The 27,224-nt window shown below is 46.4% G+C and overlaps 1 protein-coding gene across 1 annotated transcript in view; it reads left to right on the top strand.

The window, feature by feature from the left end:
• LOC142301615 (TRPM8 channel-associated factor homolog) overlaps positions 1-27,224 on the top strand; it is a 123,044-nt gene that overhangs the window by 54,804 nt on the left and 41,016 nt on the right. Inside the window, exons 5-6 of the mRNA XM_075342643.1 lie at positions 67-280; positions 26,178-26,417. Coding sequence (XP_075198758.1) covers positions 67-280; positions 26,178-26,417 — 454 coding nt within the window. The remainder of the gene's footprint in view (positions 1-66; positions 281-26,177; positions 26,418-27,224) is intronic.

A 27,224-nucleotide genomic window follows, 5' to 3' on the forward strand; every position in this document is an offset into this window, starting at 1 on the left:
TTTCTCAAGTTGTTTTTTCTGCATCCATCCAGAATTAAATGTATGCACTTTCACCCTTGATTTTAGGTGCAGGTTGGCTGTCAGACAGACGACTTGAGCTCAGCAGAAGAGTTGTGCCGTGCCCCAGTAGTTGTGAGTAAAAAGAACGTTATTAGTGAGAAAGTCAAGATATCTTGCATCTGGGGAGGACTCCTTTATGTTATTGTCAAGGGGAAAAGTCAACTAGGAATTGTTTCAGTTGCAGTCTATGGGGCAGAGCCAGCTCCGACATTCATAAATGGTAAGTGAGATGTAATTTTTCATTCTCTATTTAGAGCGCCCTTTAGAAAGAATATACACTACACATGAGTGGTGCAAAGTTGACAGAGAGAGCAGCCACTTTAGTTTTATTGTTTGAATAGGTTTCTCAGACACTATACTGACTGGTTTTTTAGGTTGCTCACATCTCTGGGTGTCTTCACTTTAGGACTAAACAGCTGGAAACCGATGCAAAAAACAGTATTCCAGGCATTGTTTGTTATTTTTTATCACATTTGTCATAGAGGTTAAATAAATAACTTCATAATAATATGAATTGTTTGAAAGCCAAAATACCAAATATGTACTTTTTTTTATTGTTTTTTCACTTAAAGTATTTTTAATGGGAAAAGTGTTTTTTGATTGATGATATAGTCCAATGCAATATTTCTGAATTGCAATGTATTGTACCTCTTAGTGTGATACTAGAGGAATTCTACTAGGCTATATCTATGGCAGGCTTTAATAGGTATACATAGATAGATCTGAAGACCAGTGTAAGGGAGCTTTTCCATCTGCGATTTCCTGGTGCAAGTGTGATCCGATAAAAAATCTGATTGCACTCGCACCAGTGTTAAACAATGAGACAGTTTCCTCTGTCCCGTTTTTTCTCCACATGAATCAGGCTCTCGATGCAATCACAGCATGCTGCATTTTGCACCGAGTCTCAGCTCACGTGTGTGTAAAATCGCACGCGTTTCAGGTCATAGGGACCCTTACCATATGAGTAAGGGTCTCTATGACCTGAAACGTGTAAGGAAGTTCTGATTTAAACATGTATGTTTTTAACATGTTTTGTGAATAAAGGATGTCTTCATTTTCACTGAAGACTGGACTACGGGGGCTGGATTACCACTTAGTCTCATTTAGTTTAAAATGCAAAAGTGGTGCATATGTTTCTATTATACATTTTCTCTGATTGTTGCACTCCTGATTTTGGTAAAAATACTGACCAAATACTGAATGTGTGAATGAGTCCTTAACCTGAGAGTTGGCAACAATGACATCACATCATAATTCCCCTTCTGAGCTAAACTGGGACTTTAGGCTACCATTTCACCCACACTGATACATTATAGCAAATTATCAGAAGAGGGTAAGGAACTGTATTGCTTATAGAAGATTATATTGACTGAAAATAAATATAGCAAGTTCACAGCACTTCAGGCCTTAAAGTGAATCTGTAAGCAGGTTTTTGCTACCATCATCCGAGAGCAGCATGATGTAGCAAAGAGGCCCTGCGTTCAATGATGTATCACTTAGAATATTGGCTGTAGCCATTCTGACACAGTGAAAGATTTGAGGTTTTGTATGTAGCAGTACTGGGAGAGTTGCCCCTGCTTACACCAGGATTTCAGTGTATATTTCCATAGACAGAAGCTCCTAATCACAGAAGGGGGTGGAGTCGAACTACAACTTATGCACAGCTGAGACCCACTAATGATAAAGATAAGAGGCTTAAACTAATATTGCAGGCAAACAGAAGCAGACTATAAGGGAAGACACACAAGGCTGAATTCTCTGTTTTAACTCTTGCAGCATGCTGTCTTCAGATTATATTGCAGAAATATGCTGACAAAGTTCCTTTAAACGCTTCTCTCTACTCATAGTAGACAGAGATACAGAAAATTTAGTACACAAGAGATCCAGAGTATATATAAACAGGAACAGAAGGCCAGCGTGAACAAATCCCAGGTGGAAAAGATCCCCAACGTACGTTTCACATTGTTTGGTAACTGAGCAGCTTCATCAGGGGGAAGGTGAATCCATAGTGACTATGAATTCACCTTCCCCCTGCTCAGTTAGTGCTCAGTTAGTTAAAGCTGCTCAGTTACCAAACAATGTGAAATTTGGGATTTGTTCACGCTGGCCTTCTGTCCCTGTTGACCCTTCAGCTACATTTGCACTGGTATGTATTGTCAAGGCTATTAATCGTTTTCCCTGTTGTGGTTTTTTCATGATGGTTACAGGCTGACTATTTCCATCATTCTTAATAATTATTGTGTACCTAGGCAGTAGGTTTTTTTAGTGCAAATGGATTTGCTATATGACCACTACATTTGTCACTTTACAGGCTGTTGTGCAATATCCATTAACTGTAAACACTGTTTATGGCAACACATTATATGCATTGCCTATGTGAATATTTCTCCAGTTTCTTGTGTATTCTTTATTTTTTTCCTGTAAACCATTGGTATTTTAACTAGCCACGGTGGTAAATAAAAATTCTTTTCTCACATTGTATACTCTGGATCTCTTGTGTCTTAAATTATGCTATTGGAGTGTTTGTATTCCCCACTCTCTCACTCAGATGTGAGGTTGGGGAAATAGATCCAGCTGGATATTGTGATTTAGAGTTACAGAAAATATGGAGACATTGAAGCTCAAAGTATATTAAGAAAGTTACACACCTTATCATTATACAATTCAATGCACTTTGCTATTCTCATTGTCATTTTAGCCTTGCCATTATCAATACAAATTTTTTGGTGTCAGAGTTAATATGGACATGTCTCCAACTGGTAAAACCAAGCTGGCCATTTATTGGCTTACTTATGAAAGCAGCAAAAAGAAAATGGCATAATATAATAATTTAAAATGCTCCAGAATTGTAGTTTCACCTGAAATAAAAGTAATAACTAAAACAGAAATTTCAGGAGAGCCGACAGATCCTATTTAAAGGGAATCTGTCACCACTTTGACTTTTTATAAACTGTTAATATAGGCATACAGGTTATAGAATGCTAAAAAAAATACATACCTTTATGTCTCATATCTGATGCTTTGTTGTTGAAATATCATCTTTTATCACTTTATGTAAATGAGCTGTTCCAGGCTATGGGGTGGATGCTACCTGAAAGATAACTTTCCAAAGATTATTTTAAATAAAAGCGGCATTACCAGTGTGATGGCCGCTCTCACTAGTAGTAGCAGCCAGAGATGGTATCACTCCCCACAGGTGGAGTGGGCCCTGGGGAGAATGATGAGGGGAGTAATGTAGGCGAAGGCTTTTGGCGCCGAGGCGCGGGGGTTGTGCGGCGCCGCCGGTAATAAGAGTCCGAGTTAGATGATGCGGTTCCAGGTGTCTTTACTCACTCTTTGTGCCACTCGCCCAGGTAGTATTGGTCACTCGCTGTGATGTGCCCCATCAACCTCGGATAAGTTAGAAGCAGTCACCGGTGTTTGAAAGAAGAAAGTCCTTTCCTGAGTTGCCCTTCTAGCTGTGAGGAACCTGGGCTGAGCGCTCCACTCCAAACCCCAGTCCCCGTGAAGAGAAGAGAGGTGATGGTGTCGTGTCCCAGAACTGGTGTCCCAGGTAGACTGTCTCAAGATTGTATGAGTGTGCTCCTACTTCTACCCCAAGTGGAACCCACCCCCTAGGTGGCTGACTTCAGTGAGCGAAAAAGTCCCATGACTCATGATGGCCACCCCCCTGCCTACCCTGAGTTATCCCCCTGTGAGAAGGCTCCTAAACTTTATGGAAGGTGTGAATGTGGGACACCGGTGATTAACCTCCTCCTTACCCGAGGCGAATATCGCACCTTAAATAAGGCGCAATACTCTATGGCGGCTGGAGCTTCAGGGGTGTCACATATGCCCATTTTAACAGTTTAAAAAGGTCAAAGTGGTGACAGATTCCCTGTAAATTACACAAATAAGCTAAGATCCCCTAATGAGTATTTGGTGTGCTTTGATGTGGAACATTCTCTGTGGCATTTCTGCACATTTTATCCAGATTAGGTTGTGTTTTCTCATTATGTTCTTGTGTGTGTATTTATTAATTTTTTTCTGCTGCAATTTTTTTCTCTTTGATGTGCCATATTTTAAAATCAGCTGCTTTGCTTTAGAAACTTCCAGGTAACCGAGCTTTGTTAAAACTTTATTAAAGGAAACCTGCCACTAGGTGTTTGCTGCCTCATTTGAGAGCAACATAATGTAGGAAAAGAGACCAAGATTCTAACAATGTATCACTTAATTTATTAGGTGCAGCAGTTATAACACAATCAGAGTTCTTAGCTGTAGGATGCATCAGATTTGAGAAAGCTTACCAACCTATACCACAGCTCTCTATGTATAATGTCTATCTGCAATCTGGGCCGGAGGAGCTCTACACTTTGCCCGCAGGCGCTGGCCCTGGGGAAACTGGTCACTGACGAATTCGGCAAATTTGGCGACTCCTAGCCTTGCCGGGGTCCGAGAGGCCCCTGCCCTGGTGCTGACTGTCCTTCGGAACACTGCTCCAGACCACCGGGCACACAGCCAACGGGGTCCTTCCAGGAACTTCCAAACGGTCCCCCTCCAGACAGTCACCGCCGTTGCTGACCTTGCTGTTCTGGCCCTCCACAAAGCTGGACCCTTCAGGCTGTCTTTCTTCACTGTCACTTCACTTGCTTCCCTCCTTTACTACTTTCACTTTCACTTTCCTAACTCCTCTCCTCCCTGAGCTGAACTCTGTTGTTTACTCAAGCTCGTCCCTGAGCTATCTGCACTCAAGCCCTGCCTGGGCTAATCTGCCTGGTTACTTCCTGCCTCCAGAGTTGTGAGCTCCTCGGTGGGCGGAGCCAACCGCCTGGCCCACCCCCTGGTGTGCATCATCAGACTCCTGGAGGAAGGCAACAAGGATTTGTAGGTTAGCTGTGATGTGCCTACCTGGAGTGTGGGGTGTAGTGGTGTGTGACCTGTGTCCCCTGGCTTGCCCAGGGCGACACATTCCCCCTTAGCAAAATGCAGACCGTCCGCGGGCTGCCGTCCTACACCGGTTTTATTTTTCTGTAAAAGGGGGTAACAGGGTTAAGAAAACATAAATACATTTTTAATCAAAACTCTTCCCAAGACGGGAGGCACATTTACTTGAACGTTGCAACGGTATACGGTCACGGTTTCCGCTCTCTCCCACCCAAGCAACCTGGCCCTGATGCTGCCCCTAAAACCCAGGCAGCACCCCTTGACCCACAGTCCAGCACAAGTTACCCGAGCGGGATCTGTCCTTCCCCTCCAGAGGGTGGCCACCGGTTCCTTTGGTGGCTGGGCCCTGGCCTGCTCTGCTCAGGGCCCTCCCTCCAACCTGCCTCTCCGGAGACGGTGTTGCGGAAACGGTAACGGTACCCAACATATTTACAAGCCACTTAACGTTTGTGGTGCCCTGCAAGTTCACGGGCTTGTCCATGGATAGTTCCCATGCCAATTAAACTTTAAACGGTCCCCACGGGGACAACGGTGCCAGCTCCTGCCGGTTCAATCACAAAAGCAAATCAGGTAAAACTTCAGGCATTTTCATTTTCATCATTTTTAAAACTTTTAAACAAACTTGAACTCACTGGTGGTCCCAACGGGGACTGCTGCTACGGGCACCCACGGCCCTACTCCGGTCCTCCCGGCTCCAGTGCTCCTTCCAAGGGAGGGGGCGCGGCGCTCGCTCGGGCCTCCGGGCTGCCCTTCAGTGTAGCGTCCAGCGCGAACCACCCCCGCTCCCCAAAGAACCGGGCGTATTGTACTATGTCTCCCGGCATCAGATTGCGGCCGGGATGCTCCTCGGGCAGGTGGGCGTTCACATCCCGCCGGGCTACAAAAACTTCGGCCTCCAGGCCCGGCTCGTAGATGAACCCGTAGCCCCGGCGGACATCAAACCGCCTCACCTGCCCCACGTACAACGGTCCTCGGGCACGGGAGGTCGCCCGCCGGAAGTGCTCCTTCTCCCGGATCGCTCTGGCCACCAGTTCGGCCTTCTTCCGCTCCCTCTCCTCGATCTCCAGGCCCAGCGGTACCGGCTCCCTATCCCAGTACGGCGCTGCTGCCAGCGCCGGCGCACGGGTCGGGCCCCGCGGGACATCCAACACGTTACCCACTGTCAGGAAGGTGGGTGGCGTATCCCGCGGTGTCATGGCCTTGGGCGCTGCCTTGCAGCAACAACCCGGCGCCACCTCAGCCGAGGTGTGGGGGATGGGCATAGGGGCTTTCCGCTGCCGGGCCTTCGGCTCGGAACGGGTCATCGGCTCCGGCTCGGGGTGTTTCTCAAGGGATGCCTCCGGTTCTACTTTCGGCGTCTTCCACGGTAACACCTCCGGTGTGCCGCGGACTCCGGCTACAGGTCGGCCCGCCTGGGCGGGGACGCTGGGTACTGCTACCAGTTGCGGTGGTAGCAGGCCTAGTAGCGGGGTCACGGCCTCCGGGACGGGTGGCGAGGGAGGCAACGGGGGGAGAGGGCTTGGACCGGGCCCCACAGCCGCGATGACCGGCCCTGCAAGGGCATCGGAACGTGGGTCACTCACCCTCTCTTTCTCCGCTTCCTCCTCGCGTCTCCGCACGGTGGCTACAACGTCCGCCATGTCGGCCTCCCACTCCTCCATGAGGAGCTGCATCTTCGCCTGCAGCCGTTGGTAGAGCTGCGCGGTCCGGATCTCCACCCACGCCGCGGTTCCAGGTGCGGGGGCTACGGTGTCGCGGGACGGCATCCACATGATGGCTTTTCTGCTTGCTTCCAGGAACGGTATTCTTGCAAGGTCCTGGCGTCCCTGCTTTTATAGCCGCAGCTACATGCGTCCAGCCGCCATCGCGTCCCCCTTAGCTCTTTTCGCCCCCTCATCTCTCGGGGCGGAGTTTTGGCCTTCGCGCCTCTAATGATCGAGAAGACGCTCGAGCGGGAACTTTTCGCGCCAAAGATGGCGGCTTCTGAACTTTTTCTGCCGGATACCTCCGGCGGTAACAAGGCGCACCTCTACCAGACGGCAGAGCGGTAAGATCCTGTTCGTGACGCCAAGTTGTCGCGGGCGGGGAGGAGGGTGTCAGCACACTACGCTCACCCTTTCTGCTCGGGTCCGGCAGCTGCTCAGTGGTGGCTCGAGCTGTGGGCCGGATCCCGGGGTTCCTCGAGCGACACTCCTCGCCCGTGAGTGAAAAGGGGGTTTGTGGTTGGGTGCGGGGATTGTTATAGTTCGTGACGCCACCCACGGTTGTGGTGATTTCACCACCGCTGCTCTGTACGGGGGCTCCCGGGGATGGTGATGCGGAGCAGCCAGGTGTTGTGTTGCCCCTCCGTGGGTAGGGGTTGGTGATCCCGGGGCCCGGTGATGGAGATGTGTGGTGCAGGGCCTGGTGGGCGCAGGGACGCGGGGGCAGCGCTGTGCCTTGCGGCACGGTGGTACTCACTCAGCCTGAGACGTGGACACAGTTTGTACGGTAAACCAAACGGCTGGTAGGACGGTCCCACAGACGGCTGCACCTGCACTCCCGGTAGGTGACGGTGATGTCCCTCTTCCTTGCACCTTTGTTTGACTTGTGGTAGCGGTGGATTCCCTCCGGTTACCCGCTCCCCGACTGCAATCTGGGCCGGAGGAGCTCTACACTTTGCCCGCAGGCGCTGGCCCTGGGGAAACTGGTGCCCTGGCGGTGGCGGTGTCTCCCCGGTTCAGGTTGGGCTGTTGCCTTCAATCGGGACTTGGTTGTTGGGGGATCTGCGCCAAATTTGGCGACTCCTAGCCTTGCCGGGGTCCGAGAGGCCCCTGCCCTGGTGCTGACTGTCCTTCGGAACACTGCTCCAGACCACCGGGCACACAGCCAACGGGGTCCTTCCAGGAACTTCCAAACGGTCCCCCTCCAGACAGTCACCGCCGTTGCTGACCTTGCTGTTCTGGCCCTCCACAAAGCTGGACCCTTCATGCTGTCTTTCTTCACTGTCACTTCACTTGCTTCCCTCCTTTACTACTTTCACTTTCACTTTCCTAACTCCTCTCCTCCCTGAGCTGAACTCTGTTGTTTACTCAAGCTCGTCCCTGAGCTATCTGCACTCAAGCCCTGCCTGGGCTAATCTGCCTGGTTACTTCCTGCCTCCAGAGTTGTGAGCTCCTCGGTGGGCGGAGCCAACCGCCTGGCCCACCCCCTGGTGTGCATCATCAGACTCCTGGAGGAAGGCAACAAGGATTTGTAGGTTAGCTGTGATGTGCCTACCTGGAGTGTGGGGTGTAGTGGTGTGTGACCTGTGTCCCCTGGCTTGCCCAGGGCAACACACATTATCATCCTGAAAGATGGCGTTCCCCAATGGGAACAGTGCTTGAACCATGGGATGCACTTGGTCGCTCAAAATGCCTAAATAATCTCGGCTGTTAATCCTTCCATGAAGGGATATCATTGGCCCGGCGGATCTCCATGAAATAGCACCCCAGATCATCACAGAACCTCCGCCATGTCTTACGGTTGGCAGAAGGCAGTCTGGATGGAATGCTTCTTTCGGCTGTCTCCAAACATACTCTCAGCCTTAGGTCGGAAATAGGGTAAACGATGATTCGTCTGAGAATATCACATTTTCCACTGCTCGAGGGACCAATTCTGGAGGTTTCTACGCCACTCTAAACGCTTGGACATATTTGTCATTAAGAGCAGCGGTTTTCTAATTGCAGCTCTTCCGTGGAATCCAGATTTGTGCAGCTCCCGATAAACAGTTTTTGTGGAAACTGAGTTCTGTAGGTGTTCATTGAGGTCAGCAGTGATTTTCGGAGCTGTGGTCTTGCGATGCTCTTTCAAAATTCGCTTTAGAGTCCGACGGTCTCTCTCACTCAACTTCGACTTTCGTCCGGACCTGTGCTTTGCTGTGGACATTTTTCCTTCTCATTCAAACGCAGTCATTACTTTAGAGACAGTATCTCTTGACACGCCAAGCATTCGGACACTTTCTGTTACACTAGCGCCTGCCATACAAGCATTAACAATTTGGCCTCTTTGAAAATCCGAGAGGTCTGCCATTGATATCAGGTTCTCATCAATGTTCTTACAATTCTGCAAAACAAACAGTTCATTTACATACACATATCACATAACACAAATAATCAACTACAAAACATTAACATGTCACGGTTTGCATGTTTATAACATGTTTGAAGATTATGATGCCAAAATGTTAGGTGTTTGTCCAACCCCTAAAATTCCCTTTCCTGCACTTTTTTATGTACAGCTAATATTTGGGAATTTATGTATATATTGTTCCCCTAAGCAATTATGCTTCTAGTCGGTCCTTTTGCATTTAGTTTAGCACTTGCTTACATCGAAAGGTATTTTTGTCACACCTTCAAATGAGGAGTACTATGAAGAGAATCTAATTGCATTTGCACTTTATACCTTAGGGTGGTGTCACACACAGCGACAACGACGTCGCTGCTACGTCACCATTTTCTGTGACGTTGCAGCGATGTCCCGTCGCTGTCGCTGTGTGTGACATCCAGCAACGACCTGGCCCCTGCTGTGAGGTCGCCGGTCGTTGCTGAATGTCCAGCTTCATTTTTTGGTCGTCGCTCTCCCGCTGTGACGCACACATCGCTGTGTGTGACAGCGAGAGAGTGATGAAATGAAGCGAGCAGGGAGCAGGAGCCGGCATCTGGCAGCTGCGGTAAGCTGTAATCAAGGTAAACATTGGGTCACCAAGGGAAGACCTTTCCCTGGTTACCCGATATTTACCTTCGTTACCAGCGTCCACCGCTCTCGCTGTCAGTGCCGGCTTCCGGCTCTCTGCACATGTAGCTGCAGTACACATCGATTAATTAACCCAATGTGTACTGTAGCTAGGAGTGCAGGGAGCCAGCGCTAAGCAGTGTGCGCAGCTCCCTGCTCTCTGCACATGTAGCACAGCGACGCGTGTCGTTATGATCGTTGCTGCGTCTGTTGTGTTTGACAGCTAAGCAGCGATCATAACAGCGACTTACAAGGTCGCTGTTGCGTCACAGAAAATGGTGACGTAACAGCGTCGTCGCTGTCGCTATGTGTGAACCCAGCTTTACTGCAGCTAAGATAAGCATTATCCTGTTTACTTCTTGGGTACTCAGCAGCTGACCAACTGCTCTCCCTCAATAATTAACACCAATAACTTGCAGGTATCTGAAAGTGTTCTCTAATTTTGATCAGTGTTTTTTTACATTTATCTCATTTACATTTTTAGTAAGTGCTTTTGAAAAAAGTCAATTCATGAAATAAGTTTAAAATACTGCTAGATTACTCATGTTAGGAAATAATCACAAAAGACTAAACAATTACCTTAACATTTACGAAACATTTACGTTCTCTAATTTTGATCTCCAGTGTATATATTTATGGGCATATAACACCCTAGCACTTTCATGTTGGTGAATTTCCAGGTTTTAACATTTGCTATCGGACATTTATTCCTGTATCATTAAGTCCTTGTTTTTATTCTCCATTAATTTTAGTGTGCATTATAACTTATTAAAGTTTTTTTTCAAGATATTATTTTGTAGTAAAGTCTTCTTCGTATTCAAGGTTTTGGTCTTGCGAATAGGATTGAGATTATTTATTCTTTTTTATTTTCTCAAGTTGTTTTTTCTGCATCCATCCAGAATTAAATGTATGCACTTTCACCCTTGATTTTAGGTGCAGGTTGGCTGTCAGACAGACGACTTGAGCTCAGCAGAAGAGTTGTGCCGTGCCCCAGTAGTTGTGAGTAAAAAGAACGTTATTAGTGAGAAAGTCAAGATATCTTGCATCTGGGGAGGACTCCTTTATGTTATTGTCAAGGGGAAAAGTCAACTAGGAATTGTTTCAGTTGCAGTCTATGGGGCAGAGCCAGCTCCGACATTCATAAATGGTAAGTGAGATGTAATTTTTCATTCTCTATTTAGAGCGCCCTTTAGAAAGAATATACACTACACATGAGTGGTGCAAAGTTGACAGAGAGAGCAGCCACTTTAGTTTTATTGTTTGAATAGGTTTCTCAGACACTATACTGACTGGTTTTTTAGGTTGCTCACATCTCTGGGTGTCTTCACTTTAGGACTAAACAGCTGGAAACCGATGCAAAAAACAGTATTCCAGGCATTGTTTGTTATTTTTTATCACATTTGTCATAGAGGTTAAATAAATAACTTCATAATAATATGAATTGTTTGAAAGCCAAAATACCAAATATGTACTTTTTTTTATTGTTTTTTCACTTAAAGTATTTTTAATGGGAAAAGTGTTTTTTGATTGATGATATAGTCCAATGCAATATTTCTGAATTGCAATGTATTGTACCTCTTAGTGTGATACTAGAGGAATTCTACTAGGCTATATCTATGGCAGGCTTTAATAGGTATACATAGATAGATCTGAAGACCAGTGTAAGGGAGCTTTTCCATCTGCGATTTCCTGGTGCAAGTGCAATCCGATAAAAAATCTGATTGCACTCGCACCAGTGTTAAACAATGAGACAGTTTCCTCTGTCCCGTTTTTTCTCCACATGAATCAGGCTCTCGATGCAATCACAGCATGCTGCATTTTGCACCGAGTCTCAGCTCACGTGTGTGTAAAATCGCACGCGTTTCAGGTCATAGGGACCCTTACCATATGAGTAAGGGTCTCTATGACCTGAAACGTGTAAGGAAGTTCTGATTTAAACATGTATGTTTTTAACATGTTTTGTGAATAAAGGATGTCTTCATTTTCACTGAAGACTGGACTACGGGGGCTGGATTACCACTTAGTCTCATTTAGTTTAAAATGCAAAAGTGGTGCATATGTTTCTATTATACATTTTCTCTGATTGTTGCACTCCTGATTTTGGTAAAAATACTGACCAAATACTGAATGTGTGAATGAGTCCTTAACCTGAGAGTTGGCAACAATGACATCACATCATAATTCCCCTTCTGAGCTAAACTGGGACTTTAGGCTACCATTTCACCCACACTGATGCATTATAGCAAATTATCAGAAGAGGGTAAGGAACTGTATTGCTTATAGAAGATTATATTGACTGAAAATAAATATAGCAAGTTCACAGCACTTCAGGCCTTAAAGTGAATCTGTAAGCAGGTTTTTGCTACCATCATCCGAGAGCAGCATGATGTAGCAAAGAGGCCCTGCGTTCAATGATGTATCACTTAGAATATTGGCTGTAGCCATTCTGACACAGTGAAAGATTTGAGGTTTTGTATGTAGCAGTACTGGGAGAGTTGCCCCTGCTTACACCAGGATTTCAGTGTATATTTCCATAGACAGAAGCTCCTAATCACAGAAGGGGGTGGAGTCGAACTACAACTTATGCACAGCTGAGACCCACTAATGATAAAGATAAGAGGCTTAAACTAATATTGCAGGCAAACAGAAGCAGACTATAAGGGAAGACACACAAGGCTGAATTCTCTGTTTTAACTCTTGCAGCATGCTGTCTTCAGATTATATTGCAGAAATATGCTGACAAAGTTCCTTTAAACGCTTCTCTCTACTCATAATAGACAGAGATACAGAAAATTTAGTACACAAGAGATCCAGAGTATATATAAACAGGAACAGAAGGCCAGCGTGAACAAATCCCAGGTGGAAAAGATCCCCAACGTACGTTTCACATTGTTTGGTAACTGAGCAGCTTCATCAGGGGGAAGGTGAATCCATAGTGACTATGAATTCACCTTCCCCCTGCTCAGTTAGTGCTCAGTTAGTTAAAGCTGCTCAGTTACCAAACAATGTGAAATTTGGGATTTGTTCACGCTGGCCTTCTGTCCCTGTTGACCCTTCAGCTACATTTGCACTGGTATGTATTGTCAAGGCTATTAATCGTTTTCCCTGTTGTGGTTTTTTCATGATGGTTACAGGCTGACTATTTCCATCTAATAATTATTGTGTACCTAGGCAGTAGGTTTTTTTAGTGCAAATGGATTTGCTATATGACCACTACATTTGTCACTTTACAGGCTGTTGTGCAATATCCATTAACTGTAAACACTGTTTATGGCAACACATTATATGCATTGCCTATGTGAATATTTCTCCAGTTTCTTGTGTATTCTTTATTTTTTTCCTGTAAACCATTGGTATTTTAACTAGCCACGGTGGTAAATAAAAATTCTTTTCTCACATTGTATACTCTGGATCTCTTGTGTCTTAAATTATGCTATTGGAGTGTTTGTATTCCCCACTCTCTCACTCAGATGTGAGGTTGGGGAAATAGATCCAGCTGGATATTGTGATTTAGAGTTACAGAAAATATGGAGACATTGAAGCTCAAAGTATATTAAGAAAGTTACACACCTTATCATTATACAATTCAATGCACTTTGCTATTCTCATTGTCATTTTAGCCTTGCCATTATCAATACAAATTTTTTGGTGTCAGAGTTAATATGGACATGTCTCCAACTGGTAAAACCAAGCTGGCCATTTATTGGCTTACTTATGAAAGCAGCAAAAAGAAAATGGCATAATATAATAATTTAAAATGCTCCAGAATTGTAGTTTCACCTGAAATAAAAGTAATAACTAAAACAGAAATTTCAGGAGAGCCGACAGATCCTATTTAAAGGGAATCTGTCACCACTTTGACCTTTTATAAACTGTTAATATAGGCATACAGGTTATAGAATGCTAAAAAAAAAAATACATACCTTTATGTCTCATATCTGATGCTTTGTTGTTGAAATATCATCTTTTATCACTTTATGTAAATGAGCTGTTCCAGGCTATGGGGTGGATGCTACCTGAAAGATAACTTTCCAAAGATTATTTTAAATAAAAGCGGCATTACCAGTGTGATGGCCGCTCTCACTAGTAGTAGCAGCCAGAGATGGTATCACTCCCCACAGGTGGAGTGGGCCCTGGGGAGAATGATGAGGGGAGTAATGTAGGCGAAGGCTTTTGGCGCCGAGGCGCGGGGGTTGTGCGGCGCCGCCGGTAATAAGAGTCCGAGTTAGATGATGCGGTTCCAGGTGTCTTTACTCACTCTTTGTGCCACTCGCCCAGGTAGTATTGGTCACTCGCTGTGATGTGCCCCATCAACCTCGGATAAGTTAGAAGCAGTCACCGGTGTTTGAAAGAAGAAAGTCCTTTCCTGAGTTGCCCTTCTAGCTGTGAGGAACCTGGGCTGAGCGCTCCACTCCGAACCCCAGTCCCCGTGAAGAGAAGAGAGGTGATGGTGTCGTGTCCCAGAACTGGTGTCCCAGGTAGACTGTCTCAAGATTGTATGAGTGTGCTCCTACTTCTACCCCAAGTGGAACCCACCCCCTAGGTGGCTGACTTCAGTGAGCGAAAAAGTCCCATGACTCATGATGGCCACCCCCCTGCCTACCCTGAGTTATCCCCCTGTGAGAAGGCTCCTAAACTTTATGGAAGGTGTGAATGTGGGACACCGGTGATTAACCTCCTCCTTACCCGAGGCGAATATCGCACCTTAAATAAGGCGCAATACTCTATGGCGGCTGGAGCTTCAGGGGTGTCACATATGCCCATTTTAACAGTTTAAAAAGGTCAAAGTGGTGACAGATTCCCTGTAAATTACACAAATAAGCTAAGATCCCCTAATGAGTATTTGGTGTGCTTTGATGTGGAACATTCTCTGTGGCATTTCTGCACATTTTAGCCAGATTAGGTTGTGTTTTCTCATTATGTTCTTGTGTGTGTATTTATTAATTTTTTTCTGCTGCAATTTTTTTCTCTTTGATGTGCCATATTTTAAAATCAGCTGCTTTGCTTTAGAAACTTCCAGGTAACCGAGCTTTGTTAAAACTTTATTAAAGGAAACCTGCCACTAGGTGTTTGCTGCCTCATTTGAGAGCAACATAATGTAGGAAAAGAGACCAAGATTCTAACAATGTATCACTTAATTTATTAGGTGCAGCAGTTATAACACAATCAGAGTTCTTAGCTGTAGGATGCATCAGATTTGAGAAAGCTTACCAACCTATACCACAGCTCTCTATGTATAATGTCTATCTGCAATCTGGGCCGGAGGAGCTCTACACTTTGCCCGCAGGCGCTGGCCCTGGGGAAACTGGTCACTGACGAATTCGGCAAATTTGGCGACTCCTAGCCTTGCCGGGGTCCGAGAGGCCCCTGCCCTGGTGCTGACTGTCCTTCGGAACACTGCTCCAGACCACCGGGCACACAGCCAACGGGGGTCCTTCCAGGAACTTCCAAACGGTCCCCCTCCAGACAGTCACCGCCGTTGCTGACCTTGCTTTTCTGGCCCTCCACAAAGCTGGACCCTTCAGGCTGTCTTTCTTCACTGTCACTTCACTTGCTTCCCTCCTTTACTACTTTCACTTTCACTTTCCTAACTCCTCTCCTCCCTGAGCTGAACTCTGTTGTTTACTCAAGCTCGTCCCTGAGCTATCTGCACTCAAGCCCTGCCTGGGCTAATCTGCCTGGTTACTTCCTGCCTCCAGAGTTGTGAGCTCCTCGGTGGGCGGAGCCAACCGCCTGGCCCACCCCCTGGTGTGCATCATCAGACTCCTGGAGGAAGGCAACAAGGATTTGTAGGTTAGCTGTGATGTGCCTACCTGGAGTGTGGGGTGTAGTGGTGTGTGACCTGTGTCCCCTGGCTTGCCCAGGGCGACACATTCCCCCTTAGCAAAATGCAGACCGTCCGCGGGCTGCCGTCCTACACCGGTTTTATTTTTCTGTAAAAGGGGGGTAACAGGGTTAAGAAAACATAAATACATTTTTAATCAAAACTCTTCCCAAGACGGGAGGCACATTTACTTGAACGTTGCAACGGTATATACGGTCACGGTTTCCGCTCTCTCCCACCCAAGCAACCTGGCCCTGATGCTGCCCCTAAAACCCAGGCAGCACCCCTTGACCCACAGTCCAGCACAAGTTACCCGAGCGGGATCTGTCCTTCCCCTCCAGAGGGTGGCCACCGGTTCCTTTGGTGGCTGGGCCCTGGCCTGCTCTGCTCAGGGCCCTCCCTCCAACCTGCCTCTCCGGAGACGGTGTTGCGGAAACGGTAACGGTACCCAACATATTTACAAGCCACTTAACGTTTGTGGTGCCCTGCAAGTTCACGGGCTTGTCCATGGATAGTTCCCATGCCAATTAAACTTTAAACGGTCCCCCACGGGGACAACGGTGCCAGCTCCTGCCGGTTCAATCACAAAAGCAAATCAGGTAAAACTTCAGGCATTTTCATTTTCATCATTTTTAAAACTTTTAAACAAACTTGAACTCACTGGTGGTCCCAACGGGGACTGCTGCTACGGGCACCCACGGCCCTACTCCGGTCCTCCCGGCTCCAGTGCTCCTTCCAAGGGAGGGGGCGCGGCGCTCGCTCGGGCCTCCGGGCTGCCCTTCAGTGTAGCGTCCAGCGCGAACCACCCCCGCTCCCCAAAGAACCGGGCGTATTGTACTATGTCTCCCGGCATCAGATTGCGGCCGGGATGCTCCTCGGGCAGGTGGGCGTTCACATCCCGCCGGGCTACAAAAACTTCGGCCTCCAGGCCCGGCTCGTAGATGAACCCGTAGCCCCGGCGGACATCAAACCGCCTCACCTGCCCCACGTACAACGGTCCTCGGGCACGGGAGGTCGCCCGCCGGAAGTGCTCCTTCTCCTGGATCGCTCTGGCCACCAGTTCGGCCTTCTTCCGCTCCCTCTCCTCGATCTCCAGGCCCAGCGGTACCGGCTCCCTATCCCAGTACGGCGCTGCTGCCAGCGCCGGCGCACGGGTCGGGCCCCGCGGGACATCCAACACGTTACCCACTGTCAGGAAGGTGGGTGGCGTATCCCGCGGTGTCATGGCCTTGGGCGCTGCCTTGCAGCAACAACCCGGCGCCACCTCAGCCGAGGTGTGGGGGATGGGCATAGGGGCTTTCCGCTGCCGGGCCTTCGGCTCGGAACGGGTCATCGGCTCCGGCTCGGGGTGTTTCTCAAGGGATGCCTCCGGTTCTACTTTCGGCGTCTTCCACGGTAACACCTCCGGTGTGCCGCGGACTCCGGCTACAGGTCGGCCCGCCTGGGCGGGGACGCTGGGTACTGCTACCAGTTGCGGTGGTAGCAGGCCTAGTAGCGGGGTCACGGCCTCCGGGACGGGTGGCGAGGGAGGCAACGGGGGGAGAGGGCTTGGACCGGGCCCCACAGCCGCGATGACCGGCCCTGCAAGGGCATCGGAACGTGGGTCACTCACCCTCTCTTTCTCCGCTTCCTCCTCGCGTCTCCGCACGGTGGCTACAACGTCCGCCATGTCGGCCTCCCACTCCTCCATGAGGAGCTGCATCTTCGCCTGCAGCCGTTGGTAGAGCTGCGCGGTCCGGATCTCCACCCACGCCGCGGTTCCAGGTGCGGGGGCTACGGTGTCGCGGGACGGCATCCACATGATGGCTTTTCTGCTTGCTTCCAGGAACGGTATTCTTGCAAGGTCCTGGCGTCCCTGCTTTTATAGCCGCAGCTACATGCGTCCAGCCGCCATCGCGTCCCCCTTAGCTCTTTTCGCCCCCTCCTCTCTCGGGGCGGAGTTTTGGCCTTCGCGCCTCTACTGATCGAGAAGACGCTCGAGCGGGAACTTTTCGCGCCAAAGATGGCGGCTTCTGAACTTTTTCTGCCGGATACCTCCGGCGGGTAACAAGGCGCACCTCTACCAGACGGCAGAGCGGTAAGATCCTGTTCGTGACGCCAAGTTGTCGCGGGCGGGGAGGAGGGTGTCAGCACACTACGCTCACCCTTTCTGCTCGGGTCCGGCAGCTGCTCAGTGGTGGCTCGAGCTGTGGGCCGGATCCCGGGGTTCCTCGAGCGACACTCCTCGCCCGTGAGTGAAAAGGGGGTTTGTGGTTGGGTGCGGGGATTGTTATAGTTCGTGACGCCACCCACGGTTGTGGTGATTTCACCACCGCTGCTCTGTACGGGGGCTCCCGGGGATGGTGATGCGGAGCAGCCAGGTGTTGTGTTGCCCCTCCGTGGGTAGGGGTTGGTGATCCCGGGGCCCGGTGATGGAGATGTGTGGTGCAGGGCCTGGTGGGCGCAGGGACGCGGGGGCAGCGCTGTGCCTTGCGGCACGGTGGTACTCACTCAGCCTGAGACGTGGACACAGTTTGTACGGTAAACCAAACGGCTGGTAGGACGGTCCCACAGACGGCTGCACCTGCACTCCCGGTAGGTGACGGTGATGTCCCTCTTCCTTGCACCTTTGTTTGACTTGTGGTAGCGGTGGATTCCCTCCGGTTACCCGCTCCCCGACTGCAATCTGGGCCGGAGGAGCTCTACACTTTGCCCGCAGGCGCTGGCCCTGGGGAAACTGGTGCCCTGGCGGTGGCGGTGTCTCCCCGGTTCAGGTTGGGCTGTTGCCTTCAATCGGGACTTGGTTGTTGGGGGATCTGCGCCAAATTTGGCGACTCCTAGCCTTGCCGGGGTCCGAGAGGCCCCTGCCCTGGTGCTGACTGTCCTTCGGAACACTGCTCCAGACCACCGGGCACACAGCCAACGGGGTCCTTCCAGGAACTTCCAAACGGTCCCCCTCCAGACAGTCACCGCCGTTGCTGACCTTGCTGTTCTGGCCCTCCACAAAGCTGGACCCTTCATGCTGTCTTTCTTCACTGTCACTTCACTTGCTTCCCTCCTTTACTACTTTCACTTTCACTTTCCTAACTCCTCTCCTCCCTGAGCTGAACTCTGTTGTTTACTCAAGCTCGTCCCTGAGCTATCTGCACTCAAGCCCTGCCTGGGCTAATCTGCCTGGTTACTTCCTGCCTCCAGAGTTGTGAGCTCCTCGGTGGGCGGAGCCCACCGCCTGGCCCACCCCCTGGTGTGCATCATCAGACTCCTGGAGGAAGGCAACAAGGATTTGTAGGTTAGCTGTGATGTGCCTACCTGGAGTGTGGGGTGTAGTGGTGTGTGACCTGTGTCCCCTGGCTTGCCCAGGGCGACACACATTATCATCCTGAAAGATGGCGTTCCCCAATGGGAACAGTGCTTGAACCATGGGATGCACTTGGTCGCTCAAAATGCCTAAATAATCTCGGCTGTTAATCCTTCCATGAAGGGATATCATTGGCCCGGCGGATCTCCATGAAATAGCACCCCAGATCATCACAGAACCTCCGCCATGTCTTACGGTTGGCAGAAGGCAGTCTGGATGGAATGCTTCTTTCGGCTGTCTCCAAACATACTCTCAGCCTTAGGTCGGAAATAGGGTAAACGATGATTCGTCTGAGAATATCACATTTTCCACTGCTCGAGGGACCAATTCTGGAGGTTTCTACGCCACTCTAAACGCTTGGACATATTTGTCATTAAGAGCAGCGGTTTTCTAATTGCAGCTCTTCCGTGGAATCCAGATTTGTGCAGCTCCCGATAAACAGTTTTTGTGGAAACTGAGTTCTGTAGGTGTTCATTGAGGTCAGCAGTGATTTTCGGAGCTGTGGTCTTGCGATGCTCTTTCAAAATTCGCTTTAGAGTCCGACGGTCTCTCTCACTCAACTTCGACTTTCGTCCGGACCTGTGCTTTGCTGTGGACATTTTTCCTTCTCATTCAAACGCAGTCATTACTTTAGAGACAGTATCTCTTGACACGCCAAGCATTCGGACACTTTCTGTTACACTAGCGCCTGCCATACAAGCATTAACAATTTGGCCTCTTTGAAAATCCGAGAGGTCTGCCATTGATATCAGGTTCTCATCAATGTTCTTACAATTCTGCAAAACAAACAGTTCATTTACATACACATATCACATAACACAAATAATCAACTACAAAACATTAACATGTCACGGTTTGCATGTTTATAACATGTTTGAAGATTATGATGCCAAAATGTTAGGTGTTTGTCCAACCCCTAAAATTCCCTTTCCTGCACTTTTTTATGTACAGCTAATATTTGGGAATTTATGTATATATTGTTCCCCTAAGCAATTATGCTTCTAGTCGGTCCTTTTGCATTTAGTTTAGCACTTGCTTACATCGAAAGGTATTTTTGTCACACCTTCAAATGAGGAGTACTATGAAGAGAATCTAATTGCATTTGCACTTTATACCTTAGGGTGGTGTCACACACAGCGACAACGACGTCGCTGCTACGTCACCATTTTCTGTGACGTTGCAGCGATGTCCCGTCGCTGTCGCTGTGTGTGACATCCAGCAACGACCTGGCCCCTGCTGTGAGGTCGCCGGTCGTTGCTGAATGTCCAGCTTCATTTTTTGGTCGTCGCTCTCCCGCTGTGACGCACACATCGCTGTGTGTGACAGCGAGAGAGTGATGAAATGAAGCGAGCAGGGAGCAGGAGCCGGCATCTGGCAGCTGCGGTAAGCTGTAATCAAGGTAAACATTGGGTCACCAAGGGAAGACCTTTCCCTGGTTACCCGATATTTACCTTCGTTACCAGCGTCCACCGCTCTCGCTGTCAGTGCCGGCTTCCGGCTCTCTGCACATGTAGCTGCAGTACACATCGATTAATTAACCCAATGTGTACTGTAGCTAGGAGTGCAGGGAGCCAGCGCTAAGCAGTGTGCGCAGCTCCCTGCTCTCTGCACATGTAGCACAGCGACGCGTGTCGTTATGATCGTTGCTGCGTCTGCTGTGTTTGACAGCTAAGCAGCGATCATAACAGCGACTTACAAGGTCGCTGTTGCGTCACAGAAAATGGTGACGTAACAGCGTCGTCGCTGTCGCTATGTGTGAACCCAGCTTTACTGCAGCTAAGATAAGCATTATCCTGTTTACTTCTTGGGTACTCAGCAGCTGACCAACTGCTCTCCCTCAATAATTAACACCAATAACTTGCAGGTATCTGAAAGTGTTCTCTAATTTTGATCAGTGTTTTTTTACATTTATCTCATTTACATTTTTAGTAAGTGCTTTTGAAAAAAGTCAATTCATGAAATAAGTTTAAAATACTGCTAGATTACTCATGTTAGGAAATAATCACAAAAGACTAAACAATTACCTTAACATTTACGAAACATTTACGTTCTCTAATTTTGATCTCCAGTGTATATATTTATGGGCATATAATGCCCTAGCACTTTCATGTTGGTGAATTTCCAGGTTTTAACATTTGCTATCGGACATTTATGCCTGTATCATTAAGTCCTTGTTTTTATTCTCCATTAATTTTAGTGTGCATTATAACTTATTAAAGTTTTTTTTCAAGATATTATTTTGTAGTAAAGTCTTCTTCGTATTCAAGGTTTTGGTCTTGCGAATAGGATTGAGATTATTTATTCTTTTTTATTTTCTCAAGTTGTTTTTTCTGCATCCATCCAGAATTAAATGTATGCACTTTCACCCTTGATTTTAGGTGCAGGTTGGCTGTCAGACAGACGACCTGAGCTCAGCAGAAGAGTTGTGCCGTGCCCCAGTAGTTGTGAGTAAAAAGAACGTTATTAGTGAGAAAGTCAAGATATCCTGCATCTGGGGAGGACTCCTTTATGTTATTGTCAAGGAGAAAAGTCAACTAGGAATTGTTTCAGTTGCAGTCTATGGGGCAGAGCCAGCTCCGACATTCATAAATGGTAAGTGAGATGTAATTTTTCATTCTCTATTTAGAGCGCCCTTTAGAAAGAATATACACTACACATGAGTGGTGCAAAGTTGACAGAGAGAGCAGCCACTTTAGTTTTATTGTTTGAATAGGTTTCTCAGACACTATACTGACTGGTTTTTTAGGTTGCTCACATCTCTGGGTGTCTTCACTTTAGGACTAAACAGCTGGAAACCGATGCAAAAAACAGTATTCCAGGCATTGTTTGTTATTTTTTATCACATTTGTCATAGAGGTTAAATAAATAACTTCATAATAATATGAATTGTTTGAAAGCCAAAATACCAAATATGTACTTTTTTTTATTGTTTTTTCACTTAAAGTATTTTTAATGGGAAAAGTGTTTTTTGATTGATGATATAGTCCAATGCAATATTTCTGAATTGCAATGTATTGTACCTCTTAGTGTGATACTAGAGGAATTCTACTAGGCTATATCTATGGCAGGCTTTAATAGGTATACATAGATAGATCTGAAGACAAGTGTAAGGGAGCTTTTCCATCTGCGATTTCCTGGTGCAAGTGCAATCCGATAAAAAATCTGATTGCACTCGCACCAGTGTTAAACAATGAGACAGTTTCCTCTGTCCCGTTTTTTCTCCACATGAATCAGGCTCTCGATGCAATCACAGCATGCTGCATTTTGCACCGAGTCTCAGCTCACGTGTGTGTAAAATCGCACGCGTTTCAGGTCATAGGGACCCTTACCATATGAGTAAGGGTCTCTATGACCTGAAACGTGTAAGGAAGTTCTGATTTAAACATGTATGTTTTTAACATGTTTTGTGAATAAAGGATGTCTTCATTTTCACTGAAGACTGGACTATGGGGGCTGGATTACCACTTACTCTTATTTAGTTTAAAATGCAAAAGTGGTGCATATGTTTCTATTATACATTTTCTCTGATTGTTGCACTCCTGATTTTGGTAAAAATACTGACCAAATACTGAATGTGTGAATGAGTCCTTAACCTGAGAGTTGGCAACAATGACATCACATCATAATTCCCCTTCTGAGCTAAACTGGGACTTTAGGCTACCATTTCACCCACACTGATACATTATAGCAAATTATCAGAAGAGGGTAAGGAACTGTATTGCTAATAGAAGATTATATTGACTGAAAATAAATATAGCAAGTTCACAGCATTTCAGGCCTTAAAGTGAATCTGTAAGCAGGTTTTTGCTACCATCATCCGAGAGCAGCATGATGTAGCAAAGAGGCCCTGCGTTCAATGATGTATCACTTAGAATATTGGCTGTAGCCATTCTGACACAGTGAAAGATTTGAGGTTTTGTATGTAGCAGTACTGGGAGAGTTGCCCCTGCTTACACCAGGATTTCAGTGTATATTTCCATAGACAGAAGCTCCTAATCACAGAAGGGGGTGGAGTCGAACTACAACTTATGCACAGCTGAGACCCACTAATGATAAAGATAAGAGGCTTAAACTAATATTGCAGGCAAACAAAAGCAGACTATAAGGGAAGACACACAAGGCTGAATTCTCTGTTTTAACTCTTGCAGCATGCTGTCTTCAGATTATATTGCAGAAATATGCTGACAAAGTTCCTTTAAACGCTTCTCTCTACTCATAGTAGACAGAGATACAGAAAATTTAGTACACAAGAGATCCAGATTATATATAAACAGGAACAGAAGGCCAGCGTGAACAAATCCCAGGAGGAAAAGATCCCCAACGTACGTTTCACATTGTTTGGTAACTGAGCAGCTTCATCAGGGGGAAGGTGAATCCATAGTGACTATGAATTCACCTTCCCCCTGCTCAGTTAGTGCTCAGTTAGTTAAAGCTGCTCAGTTACCAAACAATGTGAAATTTGGGATTTGTTCACGCTGGCCTTCTGTCCCTGTTGACCCTTGAGCTACATTTGCACTGGTATGTATTGTCGAGGCTATTAATCGTTTTCCCTGTTGTGGTTTTTTCATGATGGTTACAGGCTGACTATTTCCATCATTCTTAATAATTATTGTGTACCTAGGCAGTAGGTTTTTTTAGTGCAAATGGATTTGATATATGACCACTACATTTGTCACTTTACAGGCTGTTGTGCAATATCCATTAACTGTAAACACTGTTTATGGCTACACATTATATGCATTGCCTATGTGAATATTTCTCCAGTTTCTTGTGTATTCTTTATTTTTTTCCTGTAAACCATTGGTATTTTAACTAGCCACGGTGGTAAATAAAAATTCTTTTCTCACATTGTATACTCTGGATCTCTTGTGTCTTAAATTATGCTATTGGAGTGTTTGTATTCCCCACTCTCTCACTCAGATGTGAGGTTGGGGAAATAGATCCAGCTGGATATTGTGATTTAGAGTTACAGAAAATATGGAGACATTGAAGCTCAAAGTATATTAAGAAAGTTACACACCTTATCATTATACAATTCAATGCACTTTGCTATTCTCATTGTCATTTTAGCCTTGCCATTATCAATACAAATTTTTTGGTGTCAGAGTTAATATGGACATGTCTCCAACTGGTAAAACCAAGCTGGCCATTTATTGGCTTACTTATGAAAGCAGCAAAAAGAAAATGGCATAATATAATAATTTAAAATGCTCCAGAATTGTAGTTTCACCTGAAATAAAAGTAATAACTAAAACAGAAATTTCAGGAGAGCCGACAGATCCTATTTAAAGGGAATCTGTCACCACTTTGACCTTTTATAAACTGTTAATATAGGCATACAGGTTATAGAATGCTAAAAAAAAATACATACCTTTATGTCTCATATCTGATGCTTTGTTGTTGAAATATCATCTTTTATCACTTTATGTAAATGAGCTGTTCCAGGCTATGGGGTGGATGCTACCTGAAAGATAACTTTCCAAAGATTATTTTAAATAAAAGCGGCATTACCAGTGTGATGGCCGCTCTCACTAGTAGTAGCAGCCAGAGATGGTATCACTCCCCACAGGTGGAGTGGGCCCTGGGGAGAATGATGAGGGGAGTAATGTAGGCGAAGACTTTTGGCGCCGAGGCGCGGGGGTTGTGCGGCGCCGCCGGTAATAAGAGTCCGAGTTAGATGATGCGGTTCCAGGTGTCTTTACTCACTCTTTGTGCCACTCGCCCAGGTAGTATTGGTCACTCGCTGTGATGTGCCCCATCAACCTCGGATAAGTTAGAAGCAGTCACCGGTGTTTGAAAGAAGAAAGTCCTTTCCTGAGTTGCCCTTCTAGCTGTGAGGAACCTGGGCTGAGCGCTCCACTCCAAACCCCAGTCCCCGTGAAGAGAAGAGAGGTGATGGTGTCGTGTCCCAGAACTGGTGTCCCAGGTAGACTGTCTCAAGATTGTATGAGTGTGCTCCTACTTCTACCCCAAGTGGAACCCACCCCCTAGGTTCAGACTTCAGTGAGCGAAAAAGTCCCATGACTCATGATGGCCACCCCCCTGCCTACCCTGAGTTATCCCCCTGTGAGAAGGCTCCTAAACTTTATGGAAGGTGTGAATGTGGGACACCGGTGATTAACCTCCTCCTTACCCGAGGCGAATATCGCACCTTAAATAAGGCGCAATACTCTATGGCGACTGGAGCTTCAGGGGTGTCACATATGCCCATTTTAACAGTTTAAAAAGGTCAAAGTGGTGACAGATTCCCTGTAAATTACACAAATAAGCTAAGATCCCCTAATGAGTATTTGGTGTGCTTTGATGTGGAACATTCTCTGTGGCATTTCTGCACATTTTAGCCAGATTAGGTTGTGTTTTCTCATTATGTTCTTGTGTGTGTATTTATTAATTTTTTTCTGCTGCAATTTTTTTCTCTTTGATGTGCCATATTTTAAAATCAGCTGCTTTGCTTTAGAAACTTCCAGGTAACCGAGCTTTGTTAAAATTTTATTAAAGGAAACCTGCCACTAGGTGTTTGCTGCCTCATTTGAGAGCAACATAATGTGGGAAAAGAGACCAAGATTCTAACAATGTATCACTTAATTTATTAGGTGCAGCAGTTATAACACAATCAGAGTTCTTAGCTGTAGGATGCATCAGATTTGAGAAAGCTTACCAACCTATACCACAGCTCTCTATGTATAATGTCTATTACCAGTGAGCTGCTTATCAGAGAAGGGGACATTGTTTGACACATGCTCAAGTGCCAGCTAGTCACAGCAGTGATAATCGACTAGTGATAAACCTTCATTATAAAAAACAACCGCACACAGTGTGATAAGAGACATATTGCTGAATTCTATTTTAATCCCTACCTCATACTGTCCTTTAATTACATAGCAAAAACCTGCTGACATATTCCCTTTAATAAAGTCATGTGTGGAATGCATTTTTTTTTTGCTCATCTCATTCAACTCTATAGGAATGTATATAGTTTCCACATGTAAACACATATATTTTGTAAGAAAATTTTACAGGTTCTGGATTTCAAAAGTGGAGCCTGAAACATGGTACCCCCAATGATCAACCATTAACAGCTCCAGCATTGGATTAATGCAAAAAGTATACAAAGCAGAAGCAGCATGGGCTGTCTATGCTTTGGACACTGTCTTTTATTCGTCACCCCAACTAATCAGCTTTGTTAGTGGCTGGATGTAAACAACCACAAATGTGATGTTTATGGTCTGAATAATGCTCTATTTTTTTATCCAATAATCTATAGTCTTGTTTTCCCTCCAGGCCAGACTGAAGTATCATCCTGGTTGGAGACAATTCGTACATCCCAATCCCCTTGGGCTGAGCTGATAACAGAAAATATAATTTTAACTGTTCCTTCAGATGCGATCCGTTCATTGCAAGATCCAGATGTTTTGTTGTCTCAGTGGGATAGCATAATGAATGCCATAGCAGAACTGGCAGTAATTCCCAAAAAGTTTCTTCGCCCTGAAAGATTTGTTGCAGATGTGCAAATCTCAGTAGGTAAGATAAGTGGCTATTACGGTAACATCAATATCTACTAATAACAGATATATATATATAGTAGGCTGCAGAATATGCAGGGTCATTTTCAACCAACTTTGGCCCTTGGGCAAAAGTTTAAATTAGGGACCCAAACAAATGTTAATATATTGCTCCATCACACACATTTAGGTTGCATTTATACAGTGCCTACAAGTAGTATTCAACCCCCTGCAGATTTAGCAGGTTTACACATTCGGAATTAACTTGGCATTGTGACATTTGGACTGTAGATCAGCCTGGAAGTGTGAAATGCACTGCAGCAAAAAAGAATGTTATTTCTTTTTTTTTTTTTTTTAAATTGTGAAAAGTTTATTCAGAGGGTCATTTATTATTCAACCCCTCAATCCACCAGAATTCTGTTTGGTTCCCCTAAAGTATTAAGAAGTATTTCAGGCACAAAGAACAATGAGCTTCACATGTTTTGATTAATTATCTCTTTTTCCAGCCTTTTCTGACTAATTAAGACCCTCCCCAAACTTGTGAACAGCACTCATACTTGGTCAACATGGGAAAGACAAAGGAGCATTCCAAGGCCATCAGAGACAAGATCGTGGAGGGTCACAAGGCTGGCAAGAGGTAAAAAACCCTTTCCAAGGAGTTGGGCCTACCTGTCTCCACTGTTGGCAGCATCATCCGGAAGTGGAAGGCTTATGGAACTACTGTTAGCCTTCCACGGCCTGGACAGCCTTTGAAAGTTTCCACCCGTGCCGAGGCCAGGCTTGTCCGAAGAGTAAAGGCTAACCCAAGGACAACAAGGAAGGAGCT

The sequence above is a fragment of the Anomaloglossus baeobatrachus genome, chromosome 4 (genome assembly GCF_048569485.1).
Source record: "Anomaloglossus baeobatrachus isolate aAnoBae1 chromosome 4, aAnoBae1.hap1, whole genome shotgun sequence".
In the NCBI taxonomy this organism is placed as follows: Eukaryota; Metazoa; Chordata; class Amphibia; order Anura; family Aromobatidae; genus Anomaloglossus; species Anomaloglossus baeobatrachus.